The following is a 17,141-nucleotide window of genomic DNA, read 5'->3' as shown; positions in this document are numbered from 1 at the left end:
GTGCAGGATATCAGCAAGCATATTTTTAATAAATCTTTTTTTTAATAAAAAGCCCTTACGACACGCTTTCGGCTATATATTTTCACGCGATTAAATTTAGGGGATAGATAAATTAAAAAATTTAATGTGGGAAAGGGACCATAAACTACAAGTTACCAACATTAAGGAAGCAAGGTTGTTATGGTAACGGTAATTTTGACATTGGACAAATGTAAACAATAAAAAAGTTTTTATAATTCTTTGCGGATGAAGACGCACGCGAACATTTTAAACATATTTCAAGTTACTTGTATACGTATAGTTGGGTTCACTGTATCACTAATGTCACAGACTATTTAAAAAAGAAATGTCCCAATTAAACTGGCTGTAATTGACGGGCGGAAGCATCGGCTCAGAGCGACCAGTCTGCTCTGGTATTTATTATCTAGATCGCATCTTTTAAGACTAGAATCTGGTAACGTAGAAAGCTCGAAGCTTCACATCTAAAACGACTTGGTATTGATTTTAAGTACAAACAATTAGATGAAATTGAAAATGTTTCATTAAAAATAAAGCTTATACATTTTCTAAATTAAATACATATACACGTATAACATAGATAGCTAGAAAAACCAATTGCTATCCATCTAATGAGTGAACATTTAAGAAATATATTTATGGACTCAAATTTACATTGGTTGGAAGTGAAATCCCGTGCATTTGTGTGTGACTGTTCCATTCAATCATATAGCATATAAGTACCTTTTTTATTGTGCTCCTGACTGACTGAGGTTTGGGTTTAGGCGTCGGCTTGGCAGTGTTGGGCGGGCTCTTCTCGAGGAAGGGGCTGTTCTCTGGAAGACCGAAATTCTTTGGCAAGTACTGTTCCAAATCTGTGCCTGGAATATCGCACAATCTTATACAGTACATTACTTATAATTAACTTATAAATAAACATATAATTTTATATTATACGATAAAGTCCTTTACATTTCATGATGCTGAATACTTCACGATTTGATTTTTGATTGGTTTGAATCAAACTAACTTAACAAAATGTTAATTAACTTCAAATTAATATCGTGTCAAAAATGAAAGAAGTCATACGTACAAAGAATCAGGCGCAATGCCAGTTGATTGCCAAATGCGGTAAGCCAATCTTAGACCACAATTCGCATATTCATAGCAGAACACCTAATTTTGCAATTATGACGTGTTCCCAATGTTTATGCAATTACTGTTCGGTGTATCGGTTGCCATTTTGACATTTAATGCTATTTTTCGCGGTTAACCGTAAACTATTGCAGAGGTTCGACACAGTACATTCAACATCACAATATGCACTCGACTAAACGACTAAAACGCAATGAACTACAAGCGACACACCCAAGGCACGGCTCAAGACAAACAATCCATGCATTTAATATGATTTAATAAACATGAATCATCGTTTTATTTCGAATTCAATTCTTGAACCACGGTTTCTCAAACTACTCTGCTTACTTTCGGTAGAAATATCGATGCTCGTTTACAAAAGATCTAAGAAAGAATTACTTAACATTATTTACTAATAATGGCTTCTCATTAAAAAAATGAATAATCGCGTTGCCATATTTTGATGTGTCATAATAATCTAAACCAATTAGATTTATGCGAAAAGTTTTAAAAACATCTGAGAAATATTTAAAGCAATGTTCATCATCGAAACTGGAGCCAGTGTAGTGTTCTGTCATTTTGTATTAGGTAAATGTATAGAGACAGAATTTCCGATGAAAGATTGAGAAACATGTATCGAACTATGATGGGTAATGGTAGGCGATTGTTAGCAAACACAGCGTAGGAACAAATATATTATGCAAACATGGACCTCGTTTCGTTCAAGTTAGAACATACAATCGTGCTGTTTACGGCTACAAGCATTTTCTTTGTTTTCAGACTGTTCTAGATGCTTCTTGTAAATGCGTTCAATTATTAATAGCACTTTAGTCGCCTATTTAAGAACATCTAAAAAAATTTAGGCTTGAGTTCGCGCTTAGCTTCGATTTAAGTATCCCAGACGACCAAGACTCTATCGATAACTTCAATCGTATTACTCAGTATAAGACGCAATAAATAAAAGTTGAATATCATTAGAGTTTATCACAATTGGAACGTGAAGAACATTACCCAACACAATGATATGCAATCAAATGTAATATTAAGGTACCGTATGGCTTTAGTTATTAATGTACTTCACGTAAGTGGGGTATTTCGCAGTTATCTTATAAATTCTAATGTTATTCAGAGTCAGCAGTGATTCTCATTACATCGATGATTGTAGGTGTTAGTAAAATGTCCGCATACAATGCGCGGTGTCACCGTTACATTGGTGTCGGTGTGGCAGGCGATGAGGCAATGACATGTAAATGGTTCACCCACTCACCGGAACTGGGATGGCTCGTCGTTGCCAGCCCTTATTAGCCATAGAAATACACAAGTTCATATTAAAATATTAAAAATAAAATAAATCATATCAGAAAATTAGTATCTCAAAAAACATAAAATACTACATACTTCCATTGTTATAATCCTCCAACAAGGAATTCCCAAGAGTAGTATAGGAAAAATCAAAACAGTAAATTACCTTCGCGTCTCTGCCTCGAGGAGTCGAAGGTCTTTCGCTTCTTAGCCATGGTTTTCTCGCATATTTTGACGTGTTTTGCCAGTGACTGGGGTACGAAGGTGCGGGCGCAGACGGGGCAGGGCATGAGTGGCAGCGGGCCCGCGGGCTGCGGCGCCACGGGGGCCACGGGGCTGGTGGGCACCGGCGGCGAGGGCGGCGGTCCCACATGGCTCGGCGGGGGAGTTCTCAGCAGCGGCCTGTACGACTCGCAGGGGGAACTGTCCCCCGCCGGCTCCGGAGACGCGGAACGTGACGACTTTGCTGACAATTCTTGTTGTTGCCGTTTACCTAAAACAAGTGACAGATTTCTTCATGAAATACATTCAACAACTTTAAAATAAAATAAACGAAATCAAAGAAAATGAAACAATTATCTTTAAGTTTTTTTTTTCTATGTGGTGGTATCTTAAACAGTATAAACAATATCGTGAGAGAAAGTGAGGGAAATGAAGGTATAAAATGTAATTACAATTTTCTTAAACTGTTAATCAACTGAACTGATGATATCGAAATAGAAAGGTTGTATTAAAAATAGAAATTCTCACGACTTCCGACACATGATGATCGTTAGGTAAAATGCAACAACACTTTTACTATCCCTGACTCAAATTACTCATCTCTTTCACTTTCCGAAGATATCAAATTACATAGAATTTGTTATGTAGCAAGTGTAGCGTTACAGTATTATGAAATTAGGTTTATGTCTTATAAACTTGACTAAACTAAAATAACACATTTTTCATTTCTTATCTTAATGCTGCATATACCAATTTCTTTTATATGTACGGTCAGGTCATATGAAAAAACAATATAATTCACAATAACAACGCTCTAAGCGCAAAAACATAATTTCCAAGGGCGCGTTGAAGGTAAACATGACGCAAGCCACCGGCCGCGACCATCGATTAGGCAAATTACTATTAAAACACGCAACTTCTTATATACCATATAATAAATATATGTAACCTATCAGACAAATTCTAGACAAGACAAATACTATATATTGAAACAGTGCATTTTGTACTAGGACAACTCAATCCGAAATACCACTGCATAATACTAAAGCATAGTTGTTGGTAAACAATCCTGAATCTACCCAGCAGAATAATGCGCGTAATACTTTTCATAAATAAAGAATAACAATTGCATATACTTACAATAGCAACAAAGAAGTCGTAACGTTAAATTAAACATGACACTATTTAAAATATTAATATTTTCGATTTCCAAGCTTATTGATATTCCGATTTATCACAAGACTGCGAGCGACCGGTTCCCCTCATTTAACGTATTCGTAAACGACACAGCAAACCGGTTTCATTCACTACACTAGGCGATTAAATATAACTTAATCTTGCATAAATGCAAGTGTTTAACGTTCCAAGTTAAAACTTGTTATACGACCTTGACTTAGGTTTTGATAAACTAATGTGCAAGAATCAATTGTCATTAATTTTAACGAGGCGGTATTAAAAAAAATACTAAGTGGGTATTTAATAAATTAGAGATGTCAAACGTGTTTATGTATAAATAGGGTTGTGAATGGTGTACCAAAATCGTGATTTTTCGATTATCGATATCGATAATGTCGAACAATTAATTTAAAGAAACATAATATTCTCATCCAAGAAATGTAATTTTAAAATCACTCTGCTCCGGAAGCATTTAAATGTAAAGCAGTAAAGCGTCAGTCTGAATATCTGTTAATGCAACCACAAACAAAATAAACAGCTAAATTATTTGTGAATCCTAAGTTGTGCTACAAACCGAAAAAAGAAATATGTGCTGATTTAAAATTCCGCATCAGTAGAGGCTATCATCACCGATTTTACCCTTTCCGAGAACATATTGGCTGTTCCCAACACAAAAGATGTCTTCGTTATGCGCCGCACGTTGAATTGACGAAATTGCTACAAGTTTTATTTAACAGTGGTTAACAAGCGGTCCGAAGTCTGCCGGCTGCCTACATCAAAGAGCTGAGTGTAAGTAATAAGCGGGGAGAGAACAGGGTTGTTGTTATTAATGGCGTTAACGATGTGTCTACAGCCGACTCGAACGTTAAGGATATCCTTGTCCAAATTACGATACGTTTTTATGTTCGGTTTTAAGTTTTGTCTCAACTTTCACGCTTGGATATAATTAAGTGTTCGTTTAAAAAAAAACATCGATTTGATTGTTATGGGATGGTATAAAAAAATATACGTTTCTTGTGTCACTTTTGTATGATTTAATAACAGATCCTGTCTATCTAAGAGCAAATATGTATAGAAGTTCATTAAACACTATACTCCATATATTTCCTCATGAAATGTATAAAAAATAACTACTGTATTGGGCTTGGACTAATAAATGTCGAACACATTTTAAAGCAATTTGTACTAAATAAGATAGACTACCGTTTAGGATCGTTGTAAGGTAATAAATAAACTGTTTAGTTTACCGTTTATGACTTGTTCTGTACTAAAGATATTTTTTAATTGCAGCCGCAAGCCAGACGCGTCCTAAATATCTTCCATTGAGATCATATCACGAGTAACTGACGATCAGATTTTTAAAACGATTTGCTTGATAATTTTCTCCAAATTTAATACCATTACTTCTGAACAGTAACAATGATTTATTATAGGAGTGATTTATTATTATTAGCCTTTAAAAAAATGAAAAAATATTTCCGATAAAAATGAAATTTATGATAGTTTTTTTTCATATAACTTTTTTATAAATAATCTGTAGAAATATCAATGTTGTAGTAAAGAACTAAGTCACTTAAGACAAGTCACATACTTAAATACACAAATCCATACTCAAAATAAACCTGAGGGATACTGTCCAGGAAATAAGGAAAGGCAAGGGGAGAAATCGTACTAGTCATTGCCTGGCACGTTAAAGAAAAACACCCTTCAAAAATCGACTTACGTTGAAAATGAAAACGCGAGGTGTATATTTATAGTTTGCTAGAAACAATTGTTAAAACATTGTATCACGTATTAAAGTAGCCAGAAGGTAGAAGAGATGTAATCATCCCTAGAGAATCAAATAAAGTCAAATACTTAAAAAAATAACTTTAAACAAAACCTTAACTAGATTTAGCTAACACCATCGCCTAGCGACTAGCCCATGATGCCATCCATGTCATTTTCAATTTAAAAACAGACATAGGTATTATTTTCGGGATTAGAAAGTCACTAATATTATCTAAAATACTGAAAAAGTCAACAATTCATCAAACGACCAGATTTTAAATAAGTATGCATTTTACTTGGCATATTTGTTATGTTCATGCTCATAAAAGATTTGTTTTTGTTTACAAGTTAGGGTCAGAGTCCTACATAAGTACGTGACGTAGATACTATAGATGTGATTGTTTGACTGGAGAGAGGTTCCGTCTATTAATATTCCTTGAGTGCACACAAACGGATAGGAGGCAACGGAAGAGACACGCTAATGCGCGCTGATGTATTTCTGTCAACACCTGTTAATGGTCGACTTGACTAACTTTTTATTTACAGAGAACAAATTATTTTAAAAATACAATTAAAGTCTCTGCAATCAGAACTTTACTAGCGAATAAGTGTGATTGATATACTATTAAGTAAATCGTTTATGTAATAACAACGTATATCTAGCTTGAAACTTCATGCAGCTTTAACTTTAAAGCAGAAATCATTGTAGCATTGACGTACTGATTGTCCAAAATTGCAAAGAAATACATCATCAACTATTCTTGTTAAGTTCAAGTAATAAATTAAACTGATAATTACTATCGCAATGGTTTATTACTTTATTTATTTTTAATGACAATTATCAATGCAAATTATATTTTACATTGTAAAAGGTTCAACTTTACAAAGTAAATAACATCACGTACACATTTTTTTTAATGTCATTAGCATTAAAAAAGCAAAGCTAATCAAGCGATGTAATCGGAAATACCTTGAGATTCTAACGGTAAAGTTTTTCAAGCTGAAGAAAGCGCATCAAAAATAAAAATAGTAATTAAACAATATAATCTGCGCGAAGAGGCAATAAAGCACAAAATTAGTGCCTGTCCTCTGAGACAACAGCGTGACTGCGTTGAGTGACTTAGTTTTTATAGTCCACGGGTCTCCATTCTTAACTCAAATGACGTATACGAAGAGAAACTGAACTTTTTATAAATAATCACGAGGCCAATTTCGTGCAAAGATTTGCCTAAAGATGATAATAAAACAGCATTTAGCTCTTTTAACAACATCTAAGCCATAAACACTGTAAGAACGGAATAGATGAAAATGTATAACAATAAAATTTACCAGTATGTAGACGTAGCCACAACAGTTGCGACGACCTGAATAATTGAAACTAAAGAAAGTGACCACATGATACATTACACGATTAATAAAACAATGTCAGTCGCTTTCTGCAAAAGGTTAACTTTAAAACTCGGCTGAGCAAAGTCCGTGGGAACGAACAAGCGATGTCTGCTAGCTGAGACTTAGCGATCTTCCTTCACACCTCTTACGTAAATAAAGGTCAGCAAATTAGTGAGATAATGTGAGAACTGCTATCCAGATAATGTTACACGTACCAACGGAACTTCAGATAAATTTAATTGTAATCTATTAGATTGGCAAAGTGTTTAAAAACTTTCAGTTAAACCAACGTTTCTTAGTTAAGAAATTAACTAGTATTACCTTAAGTTACATAAGTGTCTTATTTAACAAAAAAAAATTACGCGTTTCACTTAGAACCTTTACCAGATAAGTTTAACATTAATTTGTAGAGACATTCGTAGACACGTTTCACCTTCTAAGCGACGGATACCATAGCATTTAAAATCTGTATTAAGGATAACAGGTCGTGAAAAAAGTTATAACTGCACTTGCGTATATTCCCCGTGTGTTTGATGGTGCAGTGAGACTCGATGTACGTTTTAATTTACGGTTTAATTCTAACGGTATCCTATACCGTGTAGAGGACAGCTTAGTAATAAAGTCGGACATTTATTCCGTGGTTTTATAAAATAAATTACGAAACAATTATTGTACTCGTTTAGTATGAAGAATCATAAAAAAATTAATATCTAATATTCGACCGATTTAATTCGATTCGCTTTAATTTCACGCGGATTCGTTGCACTCAAATCTATTGCAAAAGCCGACATTAACCTTGCTTGTATCGATATATCTCTAAACGATTTCGAACCCAACTGGAAATTGGTTTTAAAACGTTGGCGCTGAAGAAAAGTGTCAATGTTTTGTTCACGAACGAAATTATTAATTTACTAGCTTTCGCCTGCGACTCCGTCCGCGTAGTATTAAAAAAAAACAAAACCAAGTAGACTATGTGTTCATCCAGACTATCCTCTGCATTTATTCCAAATTTCATTAAGATTTCGTTCAGCAGTTTAGGCTACAAACTCTAACAAACATCCATTTATCCATCTAACCTTTCACATTTTTAATATAAATATGAAGTATGATTTGTTAACAGAAACGTAGAATGAATACATATCAGTTTAAAAGAATCTGAGGAAGATTGCAATGTTAACGTGCGCATGTCTCTCACTGAATGGTATGTAAAGACTTGAATTTTGTTTAATTGTTTACAGTTTACACAAGTGTTACGTAAGCAAACAAACCATTGTCTATTTATACGAAATTATTCACAATTACTTAACCATAGCTGTTAAATAACAGATTAGTCGAAGAAAAAAAAGTAAAAACAGGTTTCTTTAAACACGATAAAATTGCTTGTTACTTTGTTTCAGAAGTGAACAAATCTATTCGTAAAATATACTAAACTATGAAATAGCACGTTACTAGAACTTAACGTATTCATTTTATACGCTTAGGCATTTTGCTTCTTAGAAAACGTTCGCTGCAGTTTCTATTGACGATGCAGTCATGCAGTAACAAGTAAATAGTTGTTAAGCTTTGCACCCTATTACCACAGTTATAGTTGCTATTGTTAAGTGCATGTGCACCCGACTGTATGCGAATCGTTTGCGATAAGCAAACAATGTGACGAGCTCAACACTCTGACACTTGACCTGGATATAGATGGATCTCTGGGATTATAGATGTAATGTGAAAATAGGTATATTGTTAACTATAAAGTCATCATGCTCAATAGATATTTGTAGGCGAAGAGCTTAAATATAGAATGGAAACCAAGATTAGTACCTTTGTTTTTGTTACTTTAACTACATCTGTAGTTAACGATAAGGATTGGTAAATCCTAATCAGATTAAAAAAATTCAAAGGGAAATTTAAAGAAAACTCTAAAAAAGGAGATATTCTTACCCAGCGGTTATAAGGATTGTTTTACGAAACAATTTGATGAAGCCACTTCGTGGATAACACTCGCAAAGCCAAATCTCAGCTAAAAGGGGATAGCTATTCTTTAATTTACATGCAAAATTTAAATGAACTTTCACACCTTAGCAACAATTTTTAGCATATAAACTTCGTGCCCTAAAATACAAAATAACATAAGATGTTACTTTTTTTTTACTAGGATGTGAAGATGCTGTAAAAAGTAAGTGCACGACATTTGAGTTGAGCACGCGAGGATAATAAACCTGAAGGCATGATACACATGTCTCGCACTATCACGAGCCTGTCCGATTCCCACGCGCAAACAAACCCGGGTACTTTATTGTTTGAGGGCTGTCAAATAGAGGAACCTGTTTTGACTCCTATGAGAAAAAGGGTTGCATTTTTGGAGAGATTTCATATGAGATCTTTTCATCCCATTGGTCGGTTTCATTCCCTTTTAGAACGCTATTTTTATCGCATCACAGCAGAATGTCAAAGGTGATATTATATAAATGTTGTTTACTTATTGATTATTATAAAGTTAATAGGTTATCAACTTATTAAAAATAGATATGGCTAGTTCTTCACAGGTTTATCCGATAGAATGTGGTTAGCTCACACAAAAAAAAAACTGAAAACTGGAAAGTAAACTCTTGATGTTTGATCGGAGATATTATAGTTAATGATATAACGATAAAATTAGTGTTTTTAAATTTAGTAAAGATGGTAGAAGATATCGGCAACCCTATCTCATCTGGTAAGTACCAAACTAGGACGCGTCGTCAACATGACATTTTTGTTTATATTAACAGCAGCAAACTGGGTAAAGTTACAAAACGTTTATTTGGTGTTAGTTATTAGAATTAAGTGTTGCCTATTGTTACTGTATTTAAAAGGTTTTGCACATTTTTAAAAATACTTACATGGAATCTCTCCACAATATTCCATCATTATAATGAAATGCACAAATGCAACAACTGCATGAAATTTATTTATCTTTGTCGTGAATGGTCTATCCAAACAAAAACTCAAAACTTTGAATGTTTAAAAGAAAGTTAAAAGACTTTAAAGAAGTATAATCCAAAAATAGAGAAATTTCATGGGTATAAATAAAAACTCACTTAAAATAGCCAGGAAATGAATAAATGTCTTTTAAATTACAACACGCAATTGTTTATTCACCAATTACCATTCGAAAGTAACCGCAGGTTGATAAATAATGTGAGGCATTAAATTTCTCAAGAGATTGATATAAAATTTAAACATTTCTTACCATTTTTACGCGTTACACAGAAACAGGACAACATTTTACTTCGAGCACTTACAGCATCACAATGTTAACATGTGTAACTTTCAGCACAATAACTTCAACACTGAACGTAGAACAATATGCGTGTACTGCACAGGTTTCTGATATCGGCTTGAGACTAGGGCTGTCACTTCCTCGGTTTTGATTAGAATTCTTTGGGTTTTATAGTAGATAGTACACCTACGAGTTTGATTATTTCGGGATATTGTGTGGTGTGAATTCAAATAAGTCAATGGACGTCAATCTCTATTTCTGGTATTTTTCCGCAAATAAATTTCGGTTGACAAATGTATGGTGTTTATTTTTTTATTCGACGCCAGAGTCATTTACTAAAAGTGGGCAGCCCTATCCGAGACACACACGTGCTTATCAGTTGGCCCGTACATATGTGTGTAAGCATAGTAAATATTCGTAAGTTAAAAGAGCACACTTTGCATACGAAATTTACGCTAACCACTTCAAGGGCATGCGACAAAATGACAGGAATGGACAATTACTTCGACACCTTGTTAACGAATCGTGACCTTGTTGGGGCAGATATTGATGTTCCAAAAAAACGAGAAGATCGTGTTTTTCCTTATTCTTCGACATTGATTTGCTCTTAAAGTAATGGAAACGAAACTAAGCTAATACTAATATACATACGTGATTGATGTGACTGGGATTTTCCACAAATTGACAAGAAAAATCTGCACATGTTTATTATATTATATAAGATACAGTTTGTTCTAAAGATATGACATTGAAAAAGCCATTAGTGATTATCTTAACTTCTCGACGGGGATAATTTATTATCAAAGTTGGAAAAAACTAGTTTCATGGATGTCATAGCGTTTAATTAAAAAATGATTACAATTCCAATGATTGTCTTTCCAGATCATTGTTGTAACAGGAATTTTTGGTTTACTTTAACTGAAAATTATTATTAGAACTATAGTAAATAATCCAATTAAATCGTCTTGCATATTTAATGGTAAGATAACGGAAGCGAAGTAAGCGGCGTGAAATATTATAGATAGGGAACGTCCTAGTGGGCTATAAATAAAATTGGGCCTTTTTAAAATCACTTCAAATGGTGCTTGTTATTAAAATAGGCAGCTGTGTGTCCCGACCGGGGAGTGTGCTACTGTTGAAATAAAAAAATCTACAACAGCTGCATATTGCGTGAAGATATGCAATTGAATAGCATTCCAATGAGAAATACGATGGCTTGCGCGCAAATCAACCGCGAATAATAGACACGGGTTTAATACTTTTTGTAATAATAAAGTTTTAAAATGATGACTTTAATCTTAGCTTATGGATTAGAAATTCTTTCTCTCCTATATCTTATATGGATGACATTTTTTAATTAAATTACTTAACATATTATTGTCTTGTTTTGTTTATATTTCAACTTACTCTACAGTGATTTTTACTTGCAATAATATTTATTAATGTTTTAGACGCGGAAAATTACGGTAACACTTTTTTCATGCTCATATTTTTGGTACAGATTCTCGACCTCTGAATGTTAAAGATAAAAACTGTCAATGATATTATTTTATTTAAGGTACACTTATTCACTTACATAATGTTTTATTTTGGGTTTAGAACCCAATCTTAGAGATTAGTGATAGTTCAGCAGTGTAAAAACTCAGAATTAAACTGACTTTTGACCAACAAATCATCTTGAGCTTCAAATTTTTGTATTATTATTATTTCATAAATTTATTCTTAAAAAAGAAGAAAAGAAATAGGATTAAAAGCGAAATAAAAAGCTTGCGATAACTATACTACTTATTACAAAGGCCATAAAATTACTTCGTGTAAGAAACGTGAAAGAATTCGTCAACTAACCATTGTTTATGGTGCTAAAAAGGGTCCAAATACATTTCTCTGTGATCTGGATGAAATTAATCTTGGTATTATTGTAAACTGCTTACCTTTCTTAGAACCAAACAATGATTTTAACTTCGATATCGTTCGTTTCTTCATTTTAGTAGAGTAAACACGGAATCACTAAGCGATTGTATACATCGGCCCACAACAGACAGAAATACACTCAACACAACGTCCTCAAGTTTTTCAAGCAGACATAGCTTTTTGCTCCTTTTGCCGCTCTTATTTCCGTGCTACGAAAATAGGCCCAGCGTTACACTTATACCGGCGCTGGCGCATCACTCATATACACATTATGTTTCAAATTAGATCACTAGGTTTATAATTAAGAAAACACTTTATGCAATCAACTAAGCTACGTTTACATTGGTATAGAATGCTAATATTACTAAACACCTTATCTCGTTCGACACTTCGCTTATCACCGGTATCACATGTCAGTGTGCGTTACGATAAAAAAAAGTTAAAGTTAAAAGCACACACGTAGAGCAAAACACTAGCCGCCGACACAAGCTCTGCTATAAAACTGAACCGGAGTTTAAATGAACAACAAAATTAGGAAATTAATAAAATTGACCATACCGGTCGTCACAAATTTAAATGACGTACGAGACGGGATTACACAATTCTATGACCGTTTATGTAGTAACAGTTCACGAAGTAAACGAGCCACGACGAGCGGGAAGCGCTTGCGGCTATTCTAGTGCGTGCTGTGGACGCAACTGAGTAGGGTACGCACTACACGCAGCGACACACGAGCGACGCACGAGTCTACACGCGGTCCATCCTTACACATTGGTCTGTTACAAAAATCGTTATAAAACCACGAACCCTCTTCCGTTAACAGAATCCCGTTTCCGTGCGAGCGCGATCGAGCGGCGAAATAGAATGGACTCGAACGCGATGCATAGGAGAGCCAGTTTAACTGACGACCCGACGGCCGTGGTGACAACACCGGAGGCGATGTATCCGTTGCACTTTAAAAATGAGCTCTCGACGAGTGCGAGTATTCTGATCAGGATACTTTAGGAAAGAATCTCGATCGGTATAATGGGTCGCGCATAAATCAAAGGGTGTGAAGGGTACACATAGATTTACTTGTAAGGGTGAGAGGGAGCGAGTGGGGCAAAAAATCGAAAGGAATGTTCAACGATTTTTGCGTCAATTATATCCGTTTCTCACGGTTCTTATTTGTAGTTCACAGCTAAGTGTTAAGTATACTACGGGACTAATTTATACTTGTTACGTAATAATTAAGCTTTGCGAATTTTACGTAGTTAAAATTAAAATGTTTTTCCAAGTTGCAAGTAGCTTGTAAAAATATTCGAACAACTTTAAAGTCTATTCACGGTACACTGCAGTAAAACTTTAGTATGTATTCTAGTGTTGTCCAATCGATAAGCTAATATATTAAACTATTGCAAATGTGTAATGGAAACATCGCCGTATCGTAACAAAGTAAACGAGCAAAATAAATAGCCAATCTCTTTATGTCAGGGTCGAGAGCAATGTATACAAATATCAGCAAATTGCATTATTGATAAATACGAGGAAGCCATATTTAGTGATTATTTCGAAAAACAGTTAATAATTGGTCCAACTGAGCTATAACCGTACCAAAGTCTTCAATTGAGCTAAATTAACAATAAACTGATTTAATAAAACAGCTCCAAAAGATTAATGTTTGTTATACATTGATTAATACATTTCTAAATATAAAAGGACATAATGAAAGTTGGTGTAGCCCAGCGTGTATAGCTTCATTACCCATTGTCTCGGTATAATTCATAGGTGTGAAAGAGAGAGCGTATCAATTCATCCAATTTCTATGGGCAGCATCAAAAGCAATGGCCTGGGACGAACCGCTGCGTTACACTTGAGTGAGTACAATGTACACACCGAGGTAGGGGTCTCGGGTTTCTATCTGGAGGAGTTTTTAAATCAAATATGCAGTATATATTTAAAGTTTTGGTATACACAGTTTTTTAATTTTACTTTTAGGCATAATATGACATTATTTGAAGGTTACCTTTTAGATTGAAAAAATTTCGCGCCAGTGAAACGTACCATTCTACTTAGTAGTGATAAAAATTATTAAATTTCTCCTACATTTATATTGTAATAAATCTGATATAAAATTGATATGCAACATATTTAAATATCACAAATGAAACCACTTTGATATTTGCGCTTGGAATCGCTTATTATCCTGCACTTGTATGTTTTTAGCTTTCTTCATTATCTACCGGTATTAATACCTATCTACCATCAGATTATTTTTTTTAAGTAGTCTATTACATTTACAATCATTTAGTTACTAAGAAAGAGTCCACATCGTGACTTTAAAATCAGATAATGTACCAAATCGTGCCTCTTGTTGCAAAATTGTGACATAGAAAATAGCAGTAAATAATATGTAGAAATTACGGTTACGCATCCCTAAGATAGTAATTAGAAATTAATCATTATTTTGACTAATCCATTGATCTGACCTAACAAAGGGATTAAAAGCTAGGTAAACAACTCTGTGTTGATCTGGTCACTATTTTATTCATTTACTATCTTCTACATCTATGCCAGATTTCATAAAAATCCATACAGTCGTTTAGGCTACAAACTCTAACAAACATCCATCCATCTAATCTTTCCCATTTCTAATACTAGTATGAAGTATGATTGGAACATAAACAGAATACATTTACATTATCAAACACGTTAATTCGTCAGTAAGTCACCATGATTATAAGGTGTTTAACTGTAAGTTGTAGATACCGTAAACATCTACTTCATCTAGTAAACAAAAATCATAACTAAGCATTTAAATATTACTCCATTGTTCTCTCGGACAATTCATACGAAACTAAATCTTAGCGCATATTACGTACATAACTTGTATTGCGTAAGTGTTGAGGCATCGCTACGCACAGGTTGGATTGTTTCCACGGTCCGAACGTAAGGCATTAACCCCGCAAGTATAGGAGAGCTTTTAAAAGTCCAACAAACATAAATACAATAAATTTAGACGCAAGCAGGGGGCCACACACTTGAACTTTACCAAAAATAACGCCACTTAAAACAAACAGGATAGTTAATAATTTATAAATTTTGTATTTCATTTCCGTTACTTTGAACTTACCGTAATATGACTGATGCATATTACATACATATTTAGATTTAAAAGAAGGTAATAGTATTAAATATAATTTGTAATGGTTTTTAATATGACGTCTTTGTTTAGTCCCTTATTTATTCAAAAACATGCAGCAAGCTAGATTCGATCTCTACAACAATTAGATACAATGTTTTATTATTGAGAAACAAATAAAAAGCAACGTAATAGCAATTCACGTAAAGTACGCGTTTTTATCATAACTAGCTATCTCCATATACAGTAAAAGCACCATATAAGTGTATTTGCGTGAGCAATTTTGCACGCATTTTTGCGCTAACGGAGAATAACTAGATGCTATGCAAACAATGTGACCTGGCAACATTACTAAATAAGTCAACGACACATCATAGCAACTTCAAAACAAAGAAACTTTACAACTAGAAAACTTACTGTATAAGGTTTGCTTCTAACAAAGATAAATCGACGTTTCATTACTGTAGGTTTTCATTATCAAACTTGTATAAAAACTTTATAAACCATCTCATCATCATTGTACCTAACACTCTGCAAATTATGTGCGGGTCTTTCATACATCTCTATCAGCCGTCATATACGAATTCACTTTCTTCTTAAGCATATCCTCTTTCACCCAATCCATACTTTCTGGTTTTCCTCTACATTTGTAGCCATCTACATATGATCTTCAATCTTCTTTTTTATAAATCCTACGAATGTAAAAATGACCTAAACATGCGAACATTTTGAAATGATCCGTAAGAAAAATAGGCCTTTTGGAGTACTATTTTGTTTCACAGTACTTGCATTACGTGTAGTATTGCATTACTTGGGCTAGTATAATATTGTATTATCTGTGCTTGTAGTAACTGCAGCGCTTCCAAATTGAGCAAAGCTATCGAATGCGCATTGTGCAATATGCGTAAAAATAAATATTGTGCGATCAGTCAGACCTTGTCTGCATAGTCAGACATTGTTTGTTGATTGGAATGCATTTATTTCATAACATTATAGAGTCTAGACTAAGCCTAATAAACTAGATGACTTGGTCAACCTTATTCAGAAGAGACAGGAACATTAGAATTTAATGAGAACTTTCAATTTTTTTCAAATTAGAATTAAAATCAAACAAATTGTGATATCTGTAAGTGTTAAGTTAATAGATAAAGCTATAAATTCCTATGAATGGACGTCAAGTAAACAGTAGAGTAGGCACGGAGGTAACAGGTGTGACGGGACCGTAAGACCGCGTGTGGGCGACATTACGAAGGTTCATTATCAACATGACGTGTCACGTATGATATTTTTATAATACCACCCACGACTCAAGTCCCTGGCTTTAAATTCGTATGAAGTCATTCCGGTGTCGCCTTGAAACAATTAATGATCGTTATTAATTTGGTCACAATTTTGTGTAAACGGGCAAATGTAACTTTATCTATGTACTAGCTTTAGCTCGCAACTCCGTCCGCGTGGATTTAAAAAAAAACACAAGTGATTGGCCTTTGTGTTCTTCCAGACTATGCTCCACATCTGTACCAAATTTTATCGAAATCCGTTCAGCCATTTATGCTACAAACTCTAACGAACATCCATCTAAACTTTCGCATTTATAATATTAGTATGAAATAATAAAATTGTTTGTTCCGGGTAATCTCCGAAACGACTGGGCTAATTTCGGACTTTCACTGAAGGGTAGCTGAGATAGACGGGCATATTATAAGCTACTTTTTATGTTAATATTGCGTGGACGAAATCGCGGGCTACACCTAGTAGCTACTAAAAGATGTCACATGAAGTTATCAGTAACAATCAATAACAAATTAATTTACTATTCAAATAATCGATTAAGAAATATTTTATTATAGAAAATGATAAACGTTA

The 17,141-nt window shown here is 34.1% G+C and overlaps 1 protein-coding gene across 6 annotated transcripts in view; it reads right to left on the bottom strand.

Annotated features, from left to right (window-relative positions):
- The window catches only part of LOC106110831 (probable cyclin-dependent serine/threonine-protein kinase DDB_G0292550), a 32,691-nt gene that overhangs the window by 8,710 nt on the left and 6,840 nt on the right, over positions 1-17,141 (bottom strand). The window contains exons 1-3 of one of the 6 annotated variants that reach the window (XM_013292761.1): positions 12,175-12,929; positions 2,603-2,929; positions 742-833 (exon numbers count right to left, since the gene is read on the bottom strand). In XM_013292761.1, the coding sequence (XP_013148215.1) occupies positions 742-833; positions 2,603-2,929; positions 12,175-12,226 (471 nt within the window). In that variant the 5' untranslated portion in view covers positions 12,227-12,929. Of the gene's footprint in view, positions 1-741; positions 879-2,602; positions 2,930-10,213; positions 10,317-12,174; positions 12,930-17,141 lie in introns of those variants that run through there. The other 5 variants (XM_013292757.1, XM_013292758.1, XM_013292762.1 and 2 more) reach the window with 5 other exon arrangements.

The sequence above is a fragment of the Papilio polytes genome, unplaced genomic scaffold (genome assembly GCF_000836215.1).
Source record: "Papilio polytes unplaced genomic scaffold, Ppol_1.0 DF824191.1, whole genome shotgun sequence".
NCBI classification, from domain to species: domain Eukaryota; kingdom Metazoa; phylum Arthropoda; class Insecta; order Lepidoptera; family Papilionidae; genus Papilio; species Papilio polytes.
Note: the sequence above shows the minus strand (reverse complement) of the source record. Positions and strands in the feature narration are given on the sequence as shown.